This window comes from Simochromis diagramma, unplaced genomic scaffold, assembly GCF_900408965.1.
Source record: "Simochromis diagramma unplaced genomic scaffold, fSimDia1.1 OVJJ01000348.1, whole genome shotgun sequence".
Lineage (NCBI taxonomy): Eukaryota > Metazoa > Chordata > Actinopteri > Cichliformes > Cichlidae > Simochromis > Simochromis diagramma.
Genome location: NW_024386755.1, coordinates 184,091 through 208,049, shown reverse-complemented (window position 1 = coordinate 208,049; position 23,959 = coordinate 184,091). Strand labels below are relative to the sequence as shown.

The 23,959-nt window shown below is 40.2% G+C and overlaps 1 protein-coding gene and 1 pseudogene across 2 annotated transcripts; both read right to left on the bottom strand.

The window, feature by feature from the left end:
• Positions 1-1,139: 1,139 nt before the first annotated feature.
• Positions 1,140-23,778, bottom strand: LOC120728762 (TRPM8 channel-associated factor homolog). Of its 2 annotated transcripts, none has more exons than XM_040023888.1 (12): positions 23,623-23,778; positions 22,677-23,352; positions 21,222-21,438; positions 20,564-20,855; positions 19,977-20,278; positions 19,702-19,876; positions 19,233-19,327; positions 18,474-18,687; positions 3,093-3,329; positions 2,413-2,630; positions 2,162-2,275; positions 1,140-1,739 (listed from the first exon to the last, which is right to left on the bottom strand). In XM_040023888.1, the coding sequence occupies exons 2-12, from the start codon at positions 23,324-23,326 to the stop codon at positions 1,497-1,499; spliced, it is 2,757 nt and encodes a 918-aa protein (XP_039879822.1). In that variant the 5' UTR covers positions 23,327-23,352; positions 23,623-23,778; the 3' UTR covers positions 1,140-1,496. The 2 variants fall into 2 exon arrangements, with proteins under 2 accessions (XP_039879822.1, XP_039879829.1); XM_040023895.1 differs by lacking the exons at positions 1,140-1,739; positions 2,162-2,275; positions 2,413-2,630; positions 3,093-3,329 and adding exons at positions 15,286-16,570; positions 16,871-16,984; positions 17,237-17,454; positions 17,790-18,026 and having other exon boundaries at positions 23,623-23,747.
• LOC120728804 lies at positions 7,583-12,232 on the bottom strand (annotated as a pseudogene).
• Positions 23,779-23,959: the final 181 nt, after the last annotated feature.

Sequence of the window (23,959 nt, the reverse complement as noted above, 5' to 3'; positions counted from 1 at the left end):
TGACTCAAATGCAGGTGTGGGCAGTTCCTTCATTATGTCATTATCAGTTAAGCAGACAAAAGTCCTGTAGCTGATTTGAGATGTGGTGCTTGCATTTGGAAGAGTTCACTGTGACCAGAGAAAATGCAATCCAAAGAGCTCTCCATGCAGAAAAACAAGCCATCCTTAAGTTGCCAAGAAAAGCCAGCACAGTTTAGGAAAAAAGTCAAATTGATTGGGTGTTGTTTTACTATATAGATGGACAATGACAAAAACATGCAGTCAAAGGAAGTCAGGAGTTTAATAAATCAAGGCCACTGCATAAAGGCCTTACAGAGCATTAAAAAGGAGGAAGGTGATGTCCATGAGCTCAAGACTTCGGGCTGTTATTACCAGCAAAGCATTTTCAACCAAGTATTAGAAATGAACATTTTATTTTCAGTTCTTTAATTTGTCCAATTACTTTTCACCCCATGAAATGAAAGGATTGTGTTTGTTATGCAACATTTTTGTTCAACCGTAATTAACATACTGAAAATCTGAACTGCAGTTGTTTCATTTGAGGTTGAGCATCGGGCACCAGTGAGTAGTTTTGCAAAGAAATTGATCCTGCTAAGACAAGAATGTGGCAATTTAGATAGTTGATTAATGAGCATATGTTGCGACTCTATCATATCCACAACCTAGCAATGTCGAAGGAAGGCAAGAGTACGTTGACGTGGGCGTGAGAGGAAATAAATGCATTCAAAGTAGTAAGTACTGGGAGCAAGGCTGTGAATGATGGCTTCTTCATCATAATTATGTCTGAAAAGTAAAAACAAACAGCCTGTGTTGCAGGAAGGTGTATATAGTAAAAAAAAAAAACCCAAAACGACAGACTTAATTATACAACTATTGTTTATTGTGTGCATCAGTTCTCAATTTAGAGGCAAAAAAATGAGTCCAGGTTGTCCCATAGCGATTGACAAGTTCAAAGTTCAGTGAAAGCATTACATGGTTATTACAGAGTGATAATTATGGGTTACAGAATTGTATAGACTTACTGAAATGCTACTTGCTGCATTAAAAACATGATTACTGATTAAACCAAAAAGCAACAGCATAACCACAGCTCACAGTCTAGCTGCAATCTGTGTGTATGCTAAATAATTACCTTTTTATAATTCACAGAGCTAAGCCGTTTTGACATTATGGCAACAGATCTTCACTTTGAGGAACAGCAATAATAATATTTAGCTCCTCTACACTGCAACCCAACTTACAGTTCTTCCCCTCCTCTCTTACAATCCCAGATATAAAAATAAGCACAGAGGACATGTTAATGTCCAAGTTTACTCAAAGAAATCTAGTTAAATTGGAGGGGTACTAATTTGGAGCAAATGATCAGTGAAAATACTGTGAAAAAAGCTGCAACGTTCCTCTGCATGCAATAAATGTTATAAAAAAGATTAATATAAAGCGTTTAATGAACTAAAGTTTCACTCGTTACATTTCTTTATTCCGCAGTCGTGTTTAGTTCATCTGTACTGGGTCATGGGGTGATCATTCCAGTAAGGCAGCTGGGACAGTTTCCTCTCAGTGGCTGTTTTGATGGGCCAGCCCCAGGCCTTGAAGAAGCCAGTCAGGTTCATCCCCACAGTCTGCGAGAAAGTCTCAGCATACAGGTTCATCTTTGTGCCGTTGTCATCAGGAAAGTTGCTCATGTGGTGGTACGCAGCAAACACCTTCTTAAAGGCATCCCAGCCAAACTTTTCCTGGAGCTACAGAGAAGGTAATTATAACAACAAGCCAAACTATTAGCTGTCTTTTATGTTAGGAGCAATAATCTCTTGACCAAAGCATCAGAACCTGTTACGATTTAATGTTAGCTTCACTATAAGTCCACAAGTCTACATGGAATTGTCACCTATATGGCACACCCAAATCAAACTATTTTAATAGAAGGCAAAGTGCATGTCAGAGATTTGATTTGAAAGGTGTCATCTTGTACTTTCTGACACTATCCTTGTTTAGCATGTGGCTAAAATACAACTTGAACCTAACTCTACCCCTAAGTGATTTGTTGGTGACTTGGTCGATTTTAAGTGTGACTGGATCAAATGGAGTTAGAGACTTTCAGTCTTATTCATATCATGTGTTTTCTTTACTATGGATCAAGCAAAATTTCTCTATAATTTCTCACCTGCAGATATGTTTCCAGGGCAACCCACACACTCCAGTCACTGAGTTTCCTTCCTCCCTTGATGTACTCCTCTACTCGACTCTTTCGGTTTGCTAAAGTCAAATCACCATGAGCCTGCACCAAAGAACATGGAATGAGATAGTTGCTAAATCATGTGACCACAGAAAACTCAGTCATGAGTTTTCTGATGACGATTGATGTAAAAAAAATATGTTTTAAAATGAGTTTTAAAAACAATTGATTTGCTCTACCTGTGCTCTGTTGATGCCCAGCACCTCTTCATGCACATACACTGACCACAGGTTGCATGTACACTCTGTGGTGTGTGGTGGGAACTCCCAGCAGCTTCTCTGTTGGTTGTGTCCAAGTTCATGGATGGGGCCCCACAGTTGTTCACCTTTTTTAACACCAACTACTTCACCAGCTGAGGCATGGTGTGCCATGATGGGATAACCTGAATGCATCCAGCCTTAACAGAAGAAAAGTAAATATAATGTTGCAGTATATTAATAATTGTTGCAAGATTATATTGCGAATACTTTGTGACAGAAAAGCTATAAAATGTGAAGGAGAGAAATGAATCCGAATGATTTAAACAAAAGCCTTATATTATCACATGTTGTTATAAATTCCTACAATTTAGTTATTAACAAAAGAAGGGGCAAAATCCCTATTTGCCTTGTCGGCGGTCTTAATGCTTCAAGCTGTTCCAGAGGCCCTGGAGCTTACTACACTACATTACATTACGATTAGCACAGGGACCACTGTTGCCTTCACCCACCACATCTTCTCCAGCTCCTCTCTCAGCCCTTGGTGAGCTACTTGTGTTCCTTCTTCCTGATGTTGCATTCATTTGGTATAGCTTGGTCTATCATGACAGCCTTCTTGCTCTGCTTATTGGTGATGGCTAACTGGTGTAAAGTGCACTTACCAGCAGAAATCTGCACATCTGTCACGAAGCGCTCCTTGCGAGGAAATTTGTGTGATTTGGCAGCCAGATCTGCAATGGCCCTCATGATTTCATCCCACAGAGCAGCCACCTTGTCTGGGTGCTCCAGACCCCGAACAGCATCTGATGGTATGGTGAGGACGATGTTTTCAAACTCCAACTCTGCCCAGGGCCCAGGAGCCGTGCGCAGCAACGACCACTCAGCTGCAGTTGTCACACCTGAAAAGAATAAAGAGAGGAGCAGATCTATTATAATGCTTTGAATCATTGCATATTAAAAACATATATAAAATGTTCTATTCAAAGTACAAACTTGTGTGACAGTTCCGAGAAAAATCTGGCTTGTTCTTAAACAAAACTGTGGAACAATCTGCCTTTAGAGATTAGACAGGCCTCTAGTATAGTATATATATATATATATATATATACTTATGTATACATATATTTGTATATGTGTATATATATATTTGAATACAGGGCTGTTTTGATTTTTATTCATTATGTGTTTTATTTTTATTCTATTTTTTTTTGCTGTTTCGTTTTATCTAATTTTCTTAACTTAATTACTGTACAGTCCTTTGGTCCTGTTTTGGCTATTTTAAAGTGGTTTATAAATAAAGTTTGATTGGATCACAAAGTAAAGAATCTGGTAATTCCATAATTTCTTAAAGGCTTGTAACACAGGTGGATAAAAAACTCCAGATGCATCTCATATGAATAAATTCTTTAAATAAATAAATTTTGCTTTATCTAATTCAACAAATGCATTTCATTCGTTTCTTTAGACAGCCTATGGTGTAAAAAGCTGATAGTGCACACAAGGCCTCTGAATAATTTAGCAAACTTTGTGAAGTCTTTTAGGAGAGGGTTTTACTTTACTGAAAATATATTGAGCTCAAGCTAATTCACCTGTATTGTCCAATAAAAACACTGTATGTTCAATCAGAATGAAGGTGATCCAAGTGAGACTCACCAGATATCTTCCATTAACTCCAATTAAGCAAACCTTGTACACTGTTTTAGACAAGAGGGTTAAGATGTTAACTAGATTTTTGTTTACTTTTCTTTACTTAACTTTCAACATGTTGAACTGAAATTGTTTCACCTGCATCGTCCATTGAAAACACTTGGGATCAGAATGAAGGTGAATAAGATTAAGACTTATCAGATATCTTCCATTAACTCCATGGACACAAAGTACACAGCACTGTTATAAACAGCGCTCAGCTGATCGCACAACCCTCTGTAGAGTTCGTCTGTCCTGCATGGTGCTGTTCCCAAACCAGGTTAAGATGTTTCCCGTCAGGATGCTCTCTATGGTGCAGGAGTAAAAGTTCCTGAGCACCTTGGAGGGCAGTTGGAAGTCTCTCAAGCGTCTGAGGTGGTAGAGACGCTGACGGGCCTTTTTCACCACGGTGTTGATGTGACAGGACCATGACAGGTCCTGCGTGATGTGAACTCCGAGGTATTTGAAGCTGTCCACTCTCTCCACTGGGCACTCGTTGATGACGGGGGTCTGGTAGTTCCTCTCCTGCTTTGTGCTGAAGTCCACTATCAGCTCCTTTGTCTTACTGACGTTTAGAAGGAGGTTGTTCCTCTGGCACCAGTTCTCCAGATTCCTAATCTCCTTCAGGTAGGCCGTCTCGTTGTTATCAGAGATCAGGCCCACCACGACGGTGTCGTCAGCAAACTTGATGATGGTGGTGGAGCTGGTAGTGGCCACGCAGTCATATGTGTACAAAGAGTACAGCAGGGGGCTCAGAACACACCCCTAGGGGGCTCCAGTGCTGAGAGTGGTGGAGGCTGAGACATGTCCGCCCATCCTTACTGCCTGTGGTCTGCCAGTTAGGAAGTTGGAGATCCACTGACACATAGATGAGCTGAGTCCCAGATGCTCCAGCTTGGTGGTGAGTGTGGAGGGAATTATGGTGTTAAATGCAGAGCTGTAGTCTATGAAGAGCATTTTAACATAATTCCCCCTTCTAGTGTCCAAGTGAGTGAGTGATGTGTGGAGGAGATGAGAGATGGCATCGTCTGTGGAACGATTTGGACGGTAAGCGAACTGTAGTGGGTCCAGTGTGTCTGGTAGTGAAGAAATGATGAAGTCTCTGACCAGGCGTTCAAAGCACTTCATCACTACTGAGGTGAGGGCTACAGGGCGATAGTCATTGAGAGAAGCAGGGTGGGGTTTCTTCGGGACAGGAACAATGATGGACTCTTTGAAGCATGTGGGGATCACCGACTGAGATAAAGAGATGTTGAATATCTCAGTGAACACAGGAGCTAGCTGGTATGCGCAGTCTCTTAGGATACGACCTGGGATGCCGTCTGGTCCTGCTGCTTTCCTGGTGTTCACTCTCTTGAAGGCTCTCCTTACTTCATGCTCGGAGATGACAAGCACGTTTCCGGTGCTGGCAGTATCTTCCTGTCTGCAGCCGTTAGCGCCGCTAACACTAGCATCGTTGGAGTCCTTAGCTGCAGCCTCGAAGCGAGCATAGAAAGTGTTCAGCTCGTCTGCCAGAGTCACGGCCGCGTTCGTCATACCGGTTGTTGGTGCTTTATAGTCCGTTATTGTCCTTAGTCCCCGCCACAGGCTCCTAGAGTCACTCTGTTGGAGTTGTGACTCTAGTTTCCTCCCGTAGCGCTGCTTCGCCTCTTTCACCGCCCTCCGCACGTTATATGACGCGGCTTTGTACGGGTCCATGTCCCCCGTCTTGAGCACCAAGCAAGCAACAAGCACCGAGTGCGCTACGACGTAATGGGAAATTCACAGAGAAACTCGCGGATTCCTCCACTGACCGCTGCAGCACACCTGCACCAGGGCACAACTCCGCCTACCCCACTCCTGCTTTACAGGTGAAAATAGAGCAATAGGACCGCTAGTCTTTGACTTTATTTATTTTCTGCTGTGTTTTACTTGCATCTATTTGAAAGACTGAGTGTAAACACAAAAAATATTTTATTTTATGTGCTGGAATGTGCAGAAAATAGGTTTAAATGTTAAACTAATTTCTTCAAGTCAGAGAATGGTGCATATAATTTAATTTTTACTTGATGCATAAAGTTAAAAAATTAAAACTGATAAAACAAGTTAAAAAAAAGAGGCTTTTCCATTTGATTACATTTTGGATGATGGATTATGCAGAAAAAGTAGAATTGGGCTGAAAGATCTATCGCTTTATCACCTATTCAGGTTGTAAATCGTGTTTAAAAAAGTAACTAAGTAACTAAGTAATTAATTACTTTTGAAAATAAGTAATCAGTAAAGTAACGGGATTACTTTTGGGGAAGTAATAAGTAATTAGTTACTGATTACTTTTTTCAAGTAACTTGACCAACACTGGTTATGAACAAATTTTCTTTCTTGTGGTGTGCTATTATAAAGCATGGACAGGTCTAAAACTGTTCCTATAGATGACTGGGGCATGATATTGGATTGAGTTGAACTGATACAGGCAGGGAACAGAGGGCACAGTTCTGTGTGAGACTTTCTATTGGCTGAAGGGCTGATGCTGAAACAGATGTTTAGAGATTTGACTGAATTTCTTCTTTACGTATCATCCAGTTAAGTGAGACAGGTTTCAAGGGAAGGCTGTAACTCTATCCGGTTGTTCAGTGATGACGCGACGAATCCTACTTCCGGGCCTAAAGTAGTCTGCGTTTAATATGGCTTTTGTGTTGTTAACATGTTTAATGTTATATATTTTCTTCTATTTGATCTCAAAAAGCTCCTAAAACAGTCAGTGATCACTGTTGACCTCCCTCGGCTTTTATTACCGCTAATCATTTATTTAAGCTCAGTTTTTAAAACCTTAGGATGTAACTACAGCCCAGCCCATGCAGTAGTATATGAATGACTAACCTCGTATTGTGGATGGATTATCTCAGTTGTTCTCCTGGCTGAAGTTTGGTCCTTTTACAGCATCCTGCCATGCGATTACATTTGTTCCTGACCACCGAGAACACTCACGTTAACTTTTATCGAGTGGAAAAAAAGTTAGCTTGTTTATATTATGCTAACATAGCTGTGTCGCTAGCAGTCACGTAGCACATCATTATATACCAGCTAGCCCAACTTCAGTAACCCTGCAAACGTCACTGCTGTTTAGTTTTCTGTCTTCATTTATGCTGGAAGTGATAACAGAGCTGTACGTTTTAATTTGTTTCCAAAAACCCGCAGTCAGGACATGCTATATTGTATTTAGATAGAAGCTAGCGAGCTAACTCCCTGCTAACTTCTAACTCCGTTAAATGTCATAAATTCCGTTTTCACGGATGCCTGGATGCTAAACTCAATTGTTACACCTGGTAGAGCAGAACGCTGATCATTTTATTAAAGATGAAAGACTTTAGACAGTTTTTCAACTCTCAGTAATGCCATAGTGATCGTTTGATATATGGACCTGCAGCGGAGTTTAGGCCCAGACACGGCTAGTGACGTCACACTGAACAACCGGATAGTTAACTATAGTTCTGCACCACCATTGGCCCCATAGTCGTGCCTCTTGTGTTTTGGACTACTGTTCCTTGTTTTTTTTATTTTGGATTCTGCTTTTATTTTGTTTTGTTTTGCATTTTGTGTGCTCCAATCCTGCCCGCTTCACAGATTTTATATACTTCACCTTCCAGTCCTTGTTAACAGTCTCAGCTGGCATTACCATGTAGGTACTCATACCAGGAGAGAGGTAGAGACCAGTGCTGATCCACTCTTCCCCATCTAACACACACACACACACACACGCACACACACACAATGGCAATAGAAACAAATTAGTTTTCTATGTTTATGAAAAACATTCACAGATATGTCCTATTTGTATATAGCAAAGTAAGTCTGCACTTTCACTGGAATACAAATCTGTCATGAAAAGTATATTGTGGGATACAACAGGATACTTGATCAGAGTACATATACATGTATGAAATGTATGAAATCTGCAGGTATTTTATTTTTTAGATGTCTGTGAGAAAATCCACATTGAGTCCAAATTGAATATGTTAATGAAACAATGAGTATTGTGAAACAACTGTGAACAGGTTGCAGTCATATATTCACAGTTGGCACATTTGTCCACAAACATGAAATCTGACCTGCTGTGGTAACATCGATCTTGAGCCTGTGGTTATAGACGTCTGGCATCAGTGGCCTATCCTTGATGAGGTAGGGCAGGAGGGCCTCAGGATTTAGGCAAAACTCGTATACAGGTAATCCCAAACTGAGGAGTAGATGGTCTTTTGGCGTCTTTGCAGGGCAGCTGTCACTCACCTTGAAAGAAGAACATATTAGTGTAACATCTTAGTGGTTAACAGCTGCCATATATTGATCAGTGCACTAGTCCGTGTTGTTCAAATGTTTCTCTACTCACCTGTGGCAGGCCTGACCTCTTTAACATGTCAGTGAGTGCAGCCAACACTTGAGTGTAATAGAAGCAGCCATGTGCCTTTGTGCGCAAGTAAGCATCACAGTCGTTGCCCAGCTTTTTAAGACATCCCTCCTCATGCTTGCTAAGTTCTACACCTGTAGTCACATGGGCAGCGAAGCGGTGTAGAAGGTGGCGGAAGTGGTAAGTATCTTTAATCGGCCAGCTGGGTACAGAGGCTTTGTATGTTCCTGCACGGATTGTTTCTCCTAACAGGCTCAATCCCATTTGGTTCAGGATCTTGTTCCCTGAAAGAAAGTAAAGCAAGTGTCACTTAATTTACTGAGTTGTATTGCTGGAAATGTCGTGACTGTGTTTTACACTCATCAGGAGCTTCAATCGAAGTGTCTTTGGACAAGATACTACACCATTGTGAATCTGTTAGCACAATACAACAGGTTTTTGGATTTAGACAAGAAGAGCTCTGTATCAATGTAGTGCATTGATGGTTTTGTTTTTTTTGGGTGAAAAATAAGAACACTACCAGCATTTCTGCTATGTGTATTGTGAAACCCTTGTTGTGCATTTTCATACCTGAGAAATCTGTAAGTGGATTTTGCCCAGCATGTGTATAAGCCCACCACCAGGCATGTCCTCCAATCAGCAGGCCTCCTCCCTCTGCCACAAAGTTTTGGATTTCCTCCAAATGCTCAGTGATATAGGCTGTACACACAAACACGCTGAGGTCTTTCCTGAAGTTTGTCTTCTCGCACTTCAGCCCAGACTTGCTGAGAACCTTGAGTGCAGGATCCACCATGACACCAACAACCCCTCTGCGCCCTTCATCCAACCAGTGAATGGCATTTCTCCAAAATGGAGCCATGCTCTAAAATAAAAGAAGGAAAGCAGGAAGACAGACAGTCATGTGTACTTGTGATATATAAAATATTTGTCAGAACAGCCCACATTTCACCCTATCCCAGCTACCATAGGGCAAGAAGCAAAGGACAGATCACTAGTCTGTCAGAGGGCTAAAACAAAGAGAGAGACAACCATTCGCACTAAGATTCACACACACATTCACACCTATGGGCAATTTCAATTTTACAATTAACCTGGCTCCACTAACTGTGGACCGTGGGAGGAACCCAGAATACCCAGAAAGAACTCACACAAACACTGGAAGAAAATGCAAACTCCACACAGAAATCTGGGATTTTAACTTTTAAAAAATTAAATTTTAGTACTCTACCTCGACTGCTAGATATGCTTCATGTGTAACCACAATGACCCGTCCTCGCCCATAGTAGGCTCCTGCCAGGAATGGACGTCCATCTTCTGCAGTTCCGATGGGAAATGCTAGCGGTCCGTGGACTAGAACCTCAGAAAATACACAATCAGATGGTAGGTCGAACTCTGAAACCCCTTGGAGTAAGAACTCTAAGTCATCCTTGAAGTCCTTTCCTGTCCTATAATGGAAAGGTGGAATGGGAATATGAAAGAGAAATAAAAATTAGAGATACAGTGTACAGAAGTAAATTCAGAATAACTGGATGAATTTCTTTTTACTAAAATTGTGTTGTTTTAAACAAAATGCCTGTTTGTCACTATGAATTTTGAGTGTAAATTGTATTATCTTAATGTGTTTTTACTATCAATACCCTGTAAATATATAGTCATGTTGTAAAATGACTATTTTAAATTTTACAAATATGTTCTTGTAAAATGATGTATTATATGTAAATTAGCATAAAAAAATCACTTTAGTAATACTGTTTCAAATAACAAAGAAAAAATATTTTTGCATTAAAAGTTTGCACTTTGGTCAGCTGTTATGTTGTTTTAAAGTGCTTTAAAAATAAAGTGAACGTTATTATATGGAAAGTGGAACTTTTGGAAACGTGCAGTAAAACAGGACTACAGTGGACCCTCACTGTAACGTGGTTCACCTTTCGCGGCCTCGCTGTTTCGTGGATTTGCTTTTTAAAAAATTTTCTTCTTTTTACAGCGCATTGTGTTCTGCGTCCTGATTGGCTGTAGACCATTGTCAATCAATCTCGTGCCGTGTCTCCTGTACAGTACAGAATGCATTCAGCTTGTGTTTGATCGTTAGCAGTGTGACACTGAAGTGCTGAAGTGCAATGTCAATGAAACATTTTGCACCATCAAAGGCACCTGCGGTAGCACCCAAAAGGCAGAGGAAGATGCTAACAATAGCACAAAATGTTGGACTTCTGGACATGCTAAAGGAAGATAGAAGTTACTGTATTTTAATTTTATTTAATTTGATTATAAGGCGCATTAAGCGAAACAAAACAGTCAGATAAGTCAAACTTTTCTGAACTCAGTCTTCTTGCTTCCTCCACTTCTGTGCCATTGATTTATTAATCTTGAATTCTCTGGCAGCTGCTCTATTCCCATGTTCTGGACCTGAAAACAGGGTTTGATCTTTAGTTTCATTCTATGATACGAGATTTATTTTCCTACGAAGGTTTGAACATGAGTGTTAAAATAAGAGAGAAAAGTGTGAAAATGTTCATGCTTGTCTAAGAAAAATGTATAAAGTGTGTAGTGAGGGGTTTTACAGCCTTAAAACTATAATAATTGTAAAAACTAAAGTTGGCTACTTCGTAGATTTCATCTATCGCATGGTTATTTTTAGAACGTAACTCCGGTGATAAACGAGGGACCACTGTATAGCATATACTCACGCTAACGACTTCCAGGAGGACGGGATCTGAGGGTAGACGGCAGGTTCTCCACCTCACCATAACACTCAGTGAAGTAGATTCCTGCCACTCCTGACACTTTATTCCCATCAAACTGATGCAGTGCGTTCTCTTTGGGGTGATCTGCAGCCCAGCCCCACGCCTGTGCAGCTATCAGCACCCCTCCTCCAGCTTTCAGAAACGCCACCAGCTCTGTTGGGTCTGAGCCCACGCTGTAGGCATCGGTCACATAAACACCAACTCCCAGGTTGTCACTAAAAGCTCCCACAACTTCTACTTGGAAGCTGGGTTTTTGGAGGTTATTAGCAACTGCACTGACTTTTCTGTGCACCCTTACAGAGAGGTTATCAGATCCATCACCTCTCAGCCAGGTCACAGCATTTTCTACCAGAGCAGGAAAGGTTGTCAAGTAGCCCTCATGACCCAGGACCACAATCCTTCCACTGCCGTACAGAGAGGCAGCCATCAGCACCTGACCTCGACTGTTCATTGCTAAAGGAAAGGCATGGTCTCCGATCAGGACCAGGTCACTGGGAACACAGGGTCCCTGTAGGTCCAGCTCCTTCAGGCCTCTCATCAGGGAGGCGTAGGCCTCTTCATGTTGGCTTTTGAATGATTGGTTAGATGACATAGTGTAGAGGATTTATACTCTGTAGACTGATGAAGAAGATGGAGGTTAGGATGCAGAAAGAGGAAGTTGTTAACACATCAGGTTTAATAGTTTCTTGCCAAGAAAAACTATGCCAAGTTGAGTTGATGGAATAAAAACACACAGTAAACATAACATTTAAACTATTACTAGTGTGTTACAAGTCAAGACTAAGCAAATTGTCAAACTGTAGCTGGTGAAAAAATAGAAAGCTGTTCTCCACTGATCTTATTACAACCAAATACAACTTAAAACACCAAGCATTTTTTTCCTTACCTGGAAGTTTTCTTTCTGTGGTACTGTAGCACAACAGTTTTAAGGAGAAACACGCTCTATGTGTCAGAAGAAGAGAAAGAATAAAAATGAAAGAAGAGAATGGTGCTGCTTATATAAGGAGATGTGATAAGGACAGTCCACTGATAAGAGACAGGTCCTTTTATCAGCACCAAATGTGGCCATAAATGAACGTTTAATCAGAATGTGACGTTTCCTCTATAAATTTGCAGAGATCATTGATTTTTGAAATGTATTTCCACTGAAATAATGAAGAAATTAAATGTGTCACAGCTACTTCAGGGTTAGCAAGAAAGGAGAAGTCACAGAAATGATGATTTTGTTCAAGAAAATCTTCCTAGAAGCAGGTGAATTTTGCAGTATGATCCTAGTAACTGACCAGGAGTTCACTGCAAGTCTGCAATGAAAACAGTAAAAGTACCTCATTTTTCATATCCAAATACATTAGATGTCTAAATGTCCTTAATTATATTCCAACATTCCAACTTATGTTTTCCTTCTTTCTTTAAGGCCAGCATCCAGTTTTAGATGAGAAGGTAAAGAGTGTGGCCAGAAACTTTATTACACTCATCCACCAAAAGTTTTGATGGAGGCAGTTCCCAGTTCCTCAAACAGAGCAAAGACAATCATATAAATCGTTCATCATATAAACATCATTATCATTTGAAATTCATGTTAGCTTAAGTTTTTATATAGTCAAACCACAGATTTCCAAACACACACATACAACTGTTCAATTTTCCATGGAAGACTGTACTTTATGTCATTTAAAACAGCAGTCCAGATGTTTCAAAAATATAACATACAACCAAAGCAAGTTAAGACAGAGTCCTACTGGCTTGGAGCTTTTTCACAGAAACAACAAGTACTACCTCTTCAGGCTCAGGTGTTCTGATTGTCACTGCTACCTCACTGCACAGACTGGTGGGTTGTTACTTACTGAAGATTTATGACTAGCCTTGAAATGACCCTTTAAACTATTTCCCTGTAAGCATCACAGTTACAACATCAACATCAGACTCACACACACAACAGTTGTTGTCTCTGTGTGTGTCTGTGTACAAATCTGTATGTGCTCAGTCCAGTGTCCAACAACTAAAGGTCAAATCTTTTTGCGCAAAATAAAAAGAAGTATAAATAAAGACAATGCTGAGAAACCTGAAATGAAAATCATCAATTCAGGAAATATTAGTCAGACTAACAGGTCACACGAAGGCAGTTATCAGGCCAATTACGCAACCAACGGTTTCCAGTTCTAGCTATGAGTGTTCACATGGGTATTGATGACAGTGTATGACGAATAAAACAGTGAAATACTGGAAATAAATTATTTGCACAATAAATCATATCTCTTAGAGAAGATTTAGGTTTAGATTTATTTGTAAAACTCATTATGTGTTTAAATGGGGCACATTTATTGCAAATGCAAATTCTTCTATTCATGAACAGAGGCCAACTGGCACCAGGATGTAAATATGTTATTGTACAAACTGCATTTAGATACATTTTGGAAACTAGCCACCTAAAGTAAGTAATTTAATGAAATAAACATAAAAAATATATAAATAAATCAAATTTAATTTTACAAGTTGTCTTTTCTGCTATTACTTCTTGGCTCAAGTACTCATCATATAAACATCATCATTCGAAATTCATGTTAGCTTAAGTTTTCATATAGTCAAACCACAGATTTCCAAACACACACATACTACTGTTCAATCTTCCATGGTCTAGCAGGACAAGCACAGAGATGCGTCTGCTGCCAGAGGCCACAAGAAGATCATTTGTAACCTTTACTAAAAGTGTTTCTGTACGTTGATGAGCTCTGAAACCTGACTGAAACTATATACATATTTACATTCTGACACCAATTTTTCTCAGAATGTTGCAGGAAATCAAAGAAAATGGCAGACCACCACCAAATATGAACACTGCAAATATTAGTCTCTTACTAAAACCAGGCAAAGACAAGCTATCGTCCAATATCCCTTATTAGTGTAGACCTTAAAATAATCTGCAAAGCTCTCTCAAAGAGATTACAGAAAATAACCCCCTTTTAATTCATCCTGACCAAACTGGTTTCATAAAAGGTAGGCACTCATCAACAAATACACGTAGACTACTTAATTTAATAGACTACTCGTGCAGTAAAAATATTGAAACCATAATATTGTCTCTTGATGCAGAAAAGGTGTTTGACAGAGTTAACTGGAAATTTTTATTTGCAACTTTACATAAATTTGGTTTTGGAAACTCTTTTGTAAGCTTGTTAAAAATATTATATAATTCCCCAACAGCATGTGGAAGGACAGGCCCCTGCATGGTATGTACCACCGGCAGATAGCGGAGGTGGCTGATATCCAGAAATCCTACCAGTGGCTGGACAAAGCTGGACTGAAAGACAGCACAGAGGCGCTAATCATGGCAGCACAGGAAAACCACTGAGCACAAGATCCATGGAGGCTGGGGTCTATCACACCAACCCAGGCAGGCTGTGTAAAGATGCCCCTGAGACAATCCAGCACATAACAGCAGGGTGCAAGATACTAGCAGGCAAGACATACATGGAACGCCATAACCATAGTGTACAGAGGACCCGGTAGAGGACCCGAGCTTGAAGGATTGACCGCCCACAGGGGCGAGAGGGAATTTATATATATATATATACATACATGAATATATGAATTATAATAGTTCACAATGTTTTAAGTGTGTAAATAAAATTTCTAACAACAACTTAAAATTGCACAACTTTCTCCCAAGGTTTTCTTGGAGTACTGATAATGATTAAAGCAGAGATATTAGACTACACGAGTTGTGAGTTGCTACCAAAGATAAAGGATTGACGCTCATGTAATTGTTACTGCTGTCTATGCACACATAGCGCAGATTGTAACTGATTTTAGACCAGTAAAAGTTGAGCCAGTGGCAGCTTGTCTTGCACACTGCTCTACTATTAGTTTACTGTGAAAGACTCCATTAACAGTTACTGGAGTCTGCCCACAAAATGGAGACAGCTACAGTTTCTTATGACCATGAGATAAGCTGCGCTTTCAGCGACTGCACCCACCATTGCCAAATAATGTAAAAGATGGATGCAAATAGCTTCATGACAGCACTGATGAAAGGACAGAACGCTTTACTTTGGTACATTGTAATTTATGTTTATTTCTTATTTCTAGATTTGATGAGGCAAACACTGCATTTGAAAATGCAAAGAAGAGAAGATTCCACCATTCTAGAAAGACTGATGTGATTTATCTCTATGGGTCTGAAGAGAGGTGGCCACCTTTAAAAGTTAAGACAAACACTGCAGTCAAAGATGTCCAGTTCAAGCGCTGGTACAAGCAGCTTTACTGGCTATACAAAACATGAAAATGAATTAACAAAGAAAAACATCCACTGGTCTTACCAAGAATTCAGTTAAGAAACAAGGGGATGTTGCAGCACAGTTTGGGGAAAACATCAAAGGTCACAAAATGAAGTTTGAAAATAACAGACAGTGGCTGCAGTGACACTTTTCATTGTTTTGAACACTCAGCTTCACTTCAGCTCTTTGATTGTTATAACTTTGCTCTCCTTTGCAGCCAAAATAACATGAGCATAACAAAACCTAATTACAAAAGTAAACAAGATTACTTGCATTACTATACTTGTGTCATTTATTGTATGAACCAATTCTCAGTCCAGATGCAAAAAGTAATTATTATATCCAATGCTGCAGGTACAGTCATGTAACACAGACATGAAACAAAGAAAATCCCAGAAAGTTCAGTGAAAGTATTACATGGTTATTTCAGGATGATTAATGCGGATTGGCCCGTGCCCAGGGCCGCACAGCATCAATGCGGTTAGCTCGGTAATGCGTTAGTGCACAGGGCGATCCACGTTAACTTGCTGACGGAGATTTGCTGCGTTAATGTGGTTATGACGTTAATGTCATTTTAACGAGATTAACACTGACAGCACTAATTAAAATTTAAGAAATGTTCTATTTAATTTGGAAGGTCAACAATTTGGAGTAAATGATTCCGGCATGTAGTGTGAAAGAAGCCGCTACATTCGCTTTTCAAATGGGATACAATGCAAGATTGAAATAAATGTCATGAAAAGATTAATTTAATGAACTGAAGTTTCACTGCGGAGAACTAAAATGACTTTTTTTAGTCTGCAGTTGTGTTCAGTTCATTTTTACTGGATCATGGGGTGATCATTCCAGGGAGGCAGCTGGGACAATTTTTCCTCAGTGGCTGTTTTGATGGGCCAGCCCCAGGCCTTGAAGAAGCCGGTCAGGTTCATCCCCACAGTCTGCGAGAAAGTCTCAGCATACAGGTTCATCTTTGTGTCATTGTCATCAGGAAAGTCTCTCATGTGGTGGTACGCAGCAAAAACCTTCTTAAAGGCATCCCAGCCAAACTTTTCCTGGAGCTACAGAGAAGGTAATTATAACAACAAGCCAAACTATTAGCTGTCTTCTTTGTTAGGAGCAATAATCTCTTGACCAAAGCATCAGAACCTGTTACCATTTAATGTTAGCTTCACTATAAGTCTGCAAGTCTATATGGTCTTTCAGTCTTATTCATACAGAGGTGGGTCGAGTATACTTTAAAAGCAAAGTTTTTTCAAAAACTTGCTCAAGTAAATGTAACTAGTTACTACCCATCTCTGTATTCATATCATGTGTTTTCTTTACTATGGATCAAGCAAAATTTCTCTATAATTTCTCACCTGCAGATATGTTTCCAGGGCAACCCACACACTCCAGTCACTGAGTTTCCTTCCTCCCTTGATGTACTCCTCTACTCGACTCTTTCGTTTAGCTAAAGTCAAATCACCATGAGCCTGCACCAAAGAACATGGAATGAGATAGTTGCTAAATCATGTGATCACAGCAAACTCAGTCATGAGTTTTCTGATGATGATTGATGTAAAACAAAGAAGAGTTTTAAATCTATTTATGTTATGTAGTTATGAAATCATGTGATCACAGCGAAAAAGGTATGTGATGTGCTGTAATAGGATACAAAAAGAGTTTTCTTGGTGTTGACTAATATAAAACAAATGAGACTGTCAAAAACACTTGATTTGCTCTACCTGTGCTCTGTTGATGCCCAGCACCTCTTCATTCACATACACTGACCACAGGTTGCATGTACACTCTGTGGTGTGTGGTCGGAACTCCCAGCAGCTTCTCTGTTGGTTGTGTCCAAGTTCATGGATGGGGCCCCACAGTTGTTCACCTTTTTTAACATCAACTACTTCAGCAGCTGAGGCATGGTGTGCCATGATGGGATAACCTGAATGCATCCAGCCTTAACAGAAGAAAAATACATGACATTTTGTTTTCCTGCCTCTTTCACCTACCAGAATTGACACGTCAGTTCCCAAATCCCACCCTTTGCCAGATCATCTTGATCTTGTTGTATGTGAGTAATCCAGTAGTCTCTACTTTAGTTGATATTCCTCATCCTTTCTTTGTATATATATTTTGTTTTCTAGAAATCTTTGCATCCCCTCATCAACAGAGTCAAAAACAAATATAAAAATGTATCACACTGAGCATGAACATGATGTTTTAGTTAAATTGTTTGTCATCCACAGTGAGTTGGGACTAGTTTCATGTCCTTGGGAGTCAAAGTGCACTTACCAGCAGAAATCTGCACATCTGTCACAAAGCGCTCCTTGTGGGGAAATTTGTGTGATTTGGCAGCCAGATCTGCAATGGCCCTCATGATTTCATCCCACAGAGCAGCCACCTTGTCTGGGTGCTCCAGACCCCGAACAGCATCTGATGGTACGGTGAGGACGATGTTTTCAAACTCCAACTCTGTCCAGGGCCCAGGAGCCGTGCGCAGCTTTAACCACTCAGCTGCAGTTGTCGCACCTGAAAAGAACAAAGAGAGGAGCAGATCTATTAAAATGCTTTGAATTACTGCATTTTAAAAAATATAAACATTTTCTATAGTATCTGTATTTTGTATTTCTGTAATTTTTCAGAGTTACATATGCATTTGATTACACCCTTCAAACAGCCTTTAAAGTTTTAAAACAGGCTTTTGTGTAAAGCTGAAGGCTTTGAATAATAAGAATTAAGCAAACCTTGTGCACTGTTTTAGACGAGAGGGTTAAGCTGTTAACTAGATTTGTGTTTACTTTTCTTTACTTAACTTTCAACATGTTGAACTGAAATTGTTTCACCTGCATCGTCCATTGAAAACACTTGGGATCAGAATGAAGGTGATCCAAGTGAATAAGATTAAGACTTATCAGATATCTTCCATTAACTCCATGGACATAAGGTACACAGCACTGTTATAAACCACAGACTCACCAGACTTGTAATATGGAGCAGTTACAGCTTTCTGCACTATGATCTCCAACCCCTTCACTTGTGTGTTGGGTGGGGCCACCAGGTAGATGAGTCCCCCCCACAGGTTGGACACATGCATCATCTCTGATGTAACAGGAAATCGCTCATGAACACGTGGTGGTCTCTTCAGCTCATCCTTGTCATGTAGGTCATCAGTTTGACAGCCTATCTGAATCTGTAGATAAAATGGAAAATCTATTGGATTTAGCGTCAAATTACAACATATTGCAACATATTGCAAACAGCCCCATTCCTGAATACAGAGTGCATTCAGGAATGATTTACAAAGCAGTTGTCATGATTAGATTTTCTTTCTTGTGGTGTGCTATTAGTTTCCTGTGTCAATATCATCCAATCAAGTAAGAGATTTCAGGGATGGTTTGAGCTGTTAAATGACAGAAAAAAATCAAGTGGGGCTGGTCCTTTAGATTGAATGAACCTTTGCTGCAAACAGGCAGAACCTAAGGGGCTGTTGCGGCACGCCACGCAGCACAACACAGCATAACTCAACACTCCCAAAAGCTTCAAAACAGAGCTTCACCTGTGAGTGATGTCATGGTGGTTACATCAATCTTTTAAATAGCTGCAACTACAAATGGACCTTGTTACAGTTACAAAGGGTAAAAAGGAGTCATGCAAACCTCACTTGAGGTTTTCATGAACATGTAGTGTCATCAGAAGGAGAAAGAACTTTAAATTATACAATTTTGTAGGTTTCACCTTCCACTCCTTGTTGATAATCTCAGTTGGCATCACCATGTAGGTACTCATACCAGGAGAGAGGTAGAGACCAGTGCTGATCCACTCTTCCCCATCTAACACACACACACACACACACGCACACACACACAATGGCAATAGAAACAAATTAGTTTTCTATGTTTATGAAAAACATTCACAGATATGTCCTATTTGTATATAGCAAAGTAAGTCTGCACTTTCACTGGAATACAAATCTGTCATGAAAAGTATATTGTGGGATACAACAGGATACTTGATCAGAGTACATATACATGTATGAAATGTATGAAATCTGCAGGTATTTTATTTTTTAGATGTCTGTGAGAAAATCCACATTGAGTCCAAATTGAATATGTTAATGAAACAATGAGTATTGTGAAACAACTGTGAACAGGTTGCAGTCATATATTCACAGTTGGCACATTTGTCCACAAACATGAAATCTGACCTGCTGTGGTAACATCGATCTTGAGCCTGTGGTTATAGACGTCTGGCATCAGTGGCCTATCCTTGATGAGGTAGGGCAGGAGGGCCTCAGGATTTAGGCAAAACTCGTATACAGGTGATCCCAAACTGAGGAGTAGATGGTCTTTTGGCGTCTTTGCAGGGCAGCTGTCACTCACCTTGAAAGAAGAACATATTAGTGTAACATCTTAGTGGTTAACAGCTGCCATATATTGATCAGTGCACTAGTCCGTGTTGTTCAAATGTTTCTCTACTCACCTGTGGCAGGCCTGACCTCTTTAACATGTCAGTGAGTGCAGCCAACACTTGAGTGTAATAGAAGCAGCCATGTGCCTTTGTGCGCAAGTAAGCATCACAGTCGTTGCCCAGCTTTTTAAGACATCCCTCCTCATGCTTGCTAAGTTCTACACCTGTAGTCACATGAGCAGCGAAGCGGTGTAGAAGGTGGCGGAAGTGGTAAGTATCTTTAATCGGCCAGCTGGGTACAGAGGCTTTGTATGTTCCTGCACGGATTGTTTCTCCTAACAGGCTCAATCCCATTTGGTTCAGGATCTTGTTCCCTGAAAGAAAGTAAAGCAAGTGTCACTTAATTTACTGAGTTGTATTGCTGGAAATGTCGTGACTGTGTTTTACACTCATCAGGAGCTTCAATCGAAGTGTCTTTGGACAAGATACTACACCATTGTGAATCTGTTAGCACAATACAACAGGTTTTTGGATTTAGACAAGAAGAGCTCTGTATCAATGTAGTGCATTGATGGTTTTGTTTTTTTGGGTGAAAAATAAGAACACTACCAGTATTTCTGCTATGTGTATTGTGAAACCCTTGTTGTGCATTTTCATACCTGAGAAATCTGTAAGTGGATTTTGCCCAGCATGTGTATAAGCCCACCACCAGGCATGTCCTCCAATCAGCAGGCCTCCTCCCTCTGCCACAAAGTTTTGGATTTCCTCCAAATGCTCAGTGATATAGGCTGTACACACAAACACGCTGAGGTCTTTCCTGAAGTTTGTCTTCTCGCACTTCAGCCCAGACTTGCTGAGAACCTTGAGTGCAGGATCCACCATGACACCAACAACCCCTCTGCGCCCTTCATCCAACCAGTGAATGGCATTTCTCCAAAATGGAGCCATGCTCTAAAATAAAAGAAGGAAAGCAGGAAGACAGACAGTCATGTGTACTTGTGATATATAAAATATTTGTCAGAACAGCCCACATTTCACCCTATCCCAGCTACCATAGGGCAAGAAGCAAAGGACAGATCACTAGTCTGTCAGAGGGCTAAAACAAAGAGAGAGACAACCATTCGCACTAAGATTCACACACACATTCACACCTATGGGCAATTTCAATTTTACAATTAACCTGGCTCCACTAACTGTGGACCGTGGGAGGAACCCAGAATACCCAGAAAGAACTCACACAAACACTGGAAGAAAATGCAAACTCCACACAGAAATCTGGGATTTTAACTTTTAAAAAATTAAATTTTAGTACTCTACCTCGACTGCTAGATATGCTTCATGTGTAACCACAATGACCCGTCCTCGCCCATAGTAGGCTCCTGCCAGGAATGGACGTCCATCTTCTGCAGTTCCGATGGGAAATGCTAGCGGTCCGTGGACTAGAACCTCAGAAAATACACAATCAGATGGTAGGTCGAACTCTGAAACCCCTTGGAGTAAGAACTCTAAGTCATCCTTGAAGTCCTTTCCTGTCCTATAATGGAAAGGTGGAATGGGAATATGAAAGAGAAATAAAAATTAGAGATACAGTGTACAGAAGTAAATTCAGAATAACTGGATGAATTTCTTTTTACTAAAATTGTGTTGTTTTAAACAAAATGCCTGTTTGTCACTATGAATTTTGAGTGTAAATTGTATTATCTTAATGTGTTTTTACTATCAATACCCTGTAAATATATAGTCATGTTGTAAAATGACTATTTTAAATTTTACAAATATGTTCTTGTAAAATGATGTATTATAAATTAGCATAAAAAAATCACTTTAGTAATACTGTTTCAAATAACAAAGAAAAAATATTTTTGCATTAAAAGTTTGCACTTTGGTCAGCTGTTATGTTGTTTTAAAGTGCTTTAAAAATAAAGTGAAAGTTATTATATGGAAAGTGGAACTTTTGGAAACGTGCAGTAAAACAGGACTACAGTGGACCCTCACTGTAACGTGGTTCACCTTTCGCGGCCTCGCTGTTTCGTGGATTTGCTTTTTAAAAAATTTTCTTCTTTTTACAGCGCATTGTGTTCTGCGTCCTGATTGGCTGTAGACCATTGTCAATCAATCTCGTGCCGTGTCTCCTGTACAGTACAGAATGCATTCAGCTTGTGTTTGATCGTTAGCAGTGTGACGCTGAAGTGCTGAAGTGCAATGTCAATGAAACATTTTGCACCATCAAAGGCACCTGCGGTAGCACCCAAAAGGCAGAGGAAGATGCTAACAATAGCACAAAATGTTGGACTTCTGGACATGCTAAAGGAAGATAGAAGTTACTGTATTTTAATTTTATTTAATTTGATTATAAGGCGCATTAAGCGAAACAAAACAGTCAGATAAGTCAAACTTTTCTGAACTCAGTCTTCTTGCTTCCTCCACTTCTGTGCCATTGATTTATTAGTCTTGAATTCTCTGGCAGCTGCTCTATTCCCATGTTCTGGACCTGAAAACAGGGTTTGATCTTTAGTTTCATTCTATGATACGAGATTTATTTTCCTACGAAGGTTTGAACATGAGTGTTAAAATAAGAGAGAAAAGTGTGAAAATGTTCATGCTTGTCTAAGAAAAATGTATAAAGTGTGTAGTGAGGGGTTTTACAGCCTTAAAACTATAATAATTGTAAAAACTAAAGTTGGCTACTTCGTAGATTTCATCTATCGCATGGTTATTTTTAGAACGTAACTCCGGTGATAAACGAGGGACCACTGTATAGCATATACTCACGCTAACGACTTCCAGGAGGACGGGATCTGAGGGTAGACGGGCAGGTTCTCCACCTCACCATAACGCTCAGTGAAGTAGATTCCTGCCACTCCTGACACTTTATTCCCATCAAACTGATGCAGTGTGTTCTCTTTGGGGTGATTTGCAGCCCAATGCCACGCCTGTCCAGCTATCAGCACCCCTCCTCCAGCTTTCAGAAACGCCACCAGCTCTGTTGGGTCTGAGCCCACGCTGTAGGCATCGGTCACATAAACACCAACTCCCAGGTTGTCACTAAAAGCTCCCACAACTTCTACTTGGAAGCTGGGTTTTTGGAGGTTATTAGCAACTGCACTGACTTTTCTGTGCACCCTTACAGAGAGGTTATCAGATCCATCACCTCTCAGCCAGGTCACAGCATTTTCTACCAGAGCAGGAAAGGTTGTCAAGTAGCCCTCATGACCCAGGACCACAATCCTTCCACTGCCGTACAGAGAGGCAGCCATCAGCACCTGACCTCGGCTGTTCATTGCTAAAGGAAAAGCATGGTCTCCGATCAGGACCAGGTCACTGGGAACATAGGGTCCCTGTAGGTCCAGCTCCTTCAGGCCTCTCATCAGGGAGGCGTAGGCCTCTTCATGTTGGCTTTTGAATGATTGGTTAGATGACATAGTGTAGAGGATTTATACTCTATAGACTGATGAAGAAGATGGAGGTTAGGATGCAGAAAGAGGAAGTTGTTAACACATCAGGTTTAATAGTTTTTCTTGCCAAGAAAAACTATGCCAAGTTGAGTTGATGGAATAAAAACACACAGTAAACATAACATTTAAACTATTACTAGTGTGTTACAAGTCAAGACTAAGCAAATTGTCAAACTGTAGCTGGTGAAAAAATAGAAAGCTGTTCTCCACTGATCTTATTACAACCAAATACAACTTAAAACACCAAGCATTTTTTTCCTTACCTGGAAGTTTTCTTTCTGTGGTACTGTAGCACAACAGTTTTAAGGAGAAACACGCTCTATGTGTCAGAAGAAGAGAAAGAATAAAAATGAAAGAAGAGAATGGTGCTGCTTATATAAGGAGATGTGATAAGGACAGTCCACTGATAAGAGGCAGGTCCTTTTATCAGCACCAAATGTGGCCATAAATGAACGTTTAATCAGAATGTGACGTTTCCTCTATAAATTTGCAGAGATCATTGATTTTTGAAATGTATTTCCACTGAAATAATGAAGAAATTAAATGTGTCACAGCTACTTCAGGGTTAGCAAGAAAGGAGAAGTCACAGAAATGATGATT

Excerpts from the sequence above, each read along its gene's own strand:
- LOC120728762 (XM_040023888.1), bottom strand. The coding sequence starts at position 23,326 with ATGTCATCTAACCAATCATTCAAAAGCCAACATGAAGAGGCCTACGCC. Across the intron at positions 20,856-21,221 it reads AAGCATATCTAGCAGTCGAG|AGCATGGCTCCATTTTGGAG; the intron begins GTAGAGTACTAA and ends CTTTTATTTTAG. Across the intron at positions 2,276-2,412 it reads TGGGCATCAACAGAGCACAG|GCTCATGGTGATTTGACTTT; the intron begins GTAGAGCAAATC and ends TCTTTGGTGCAG.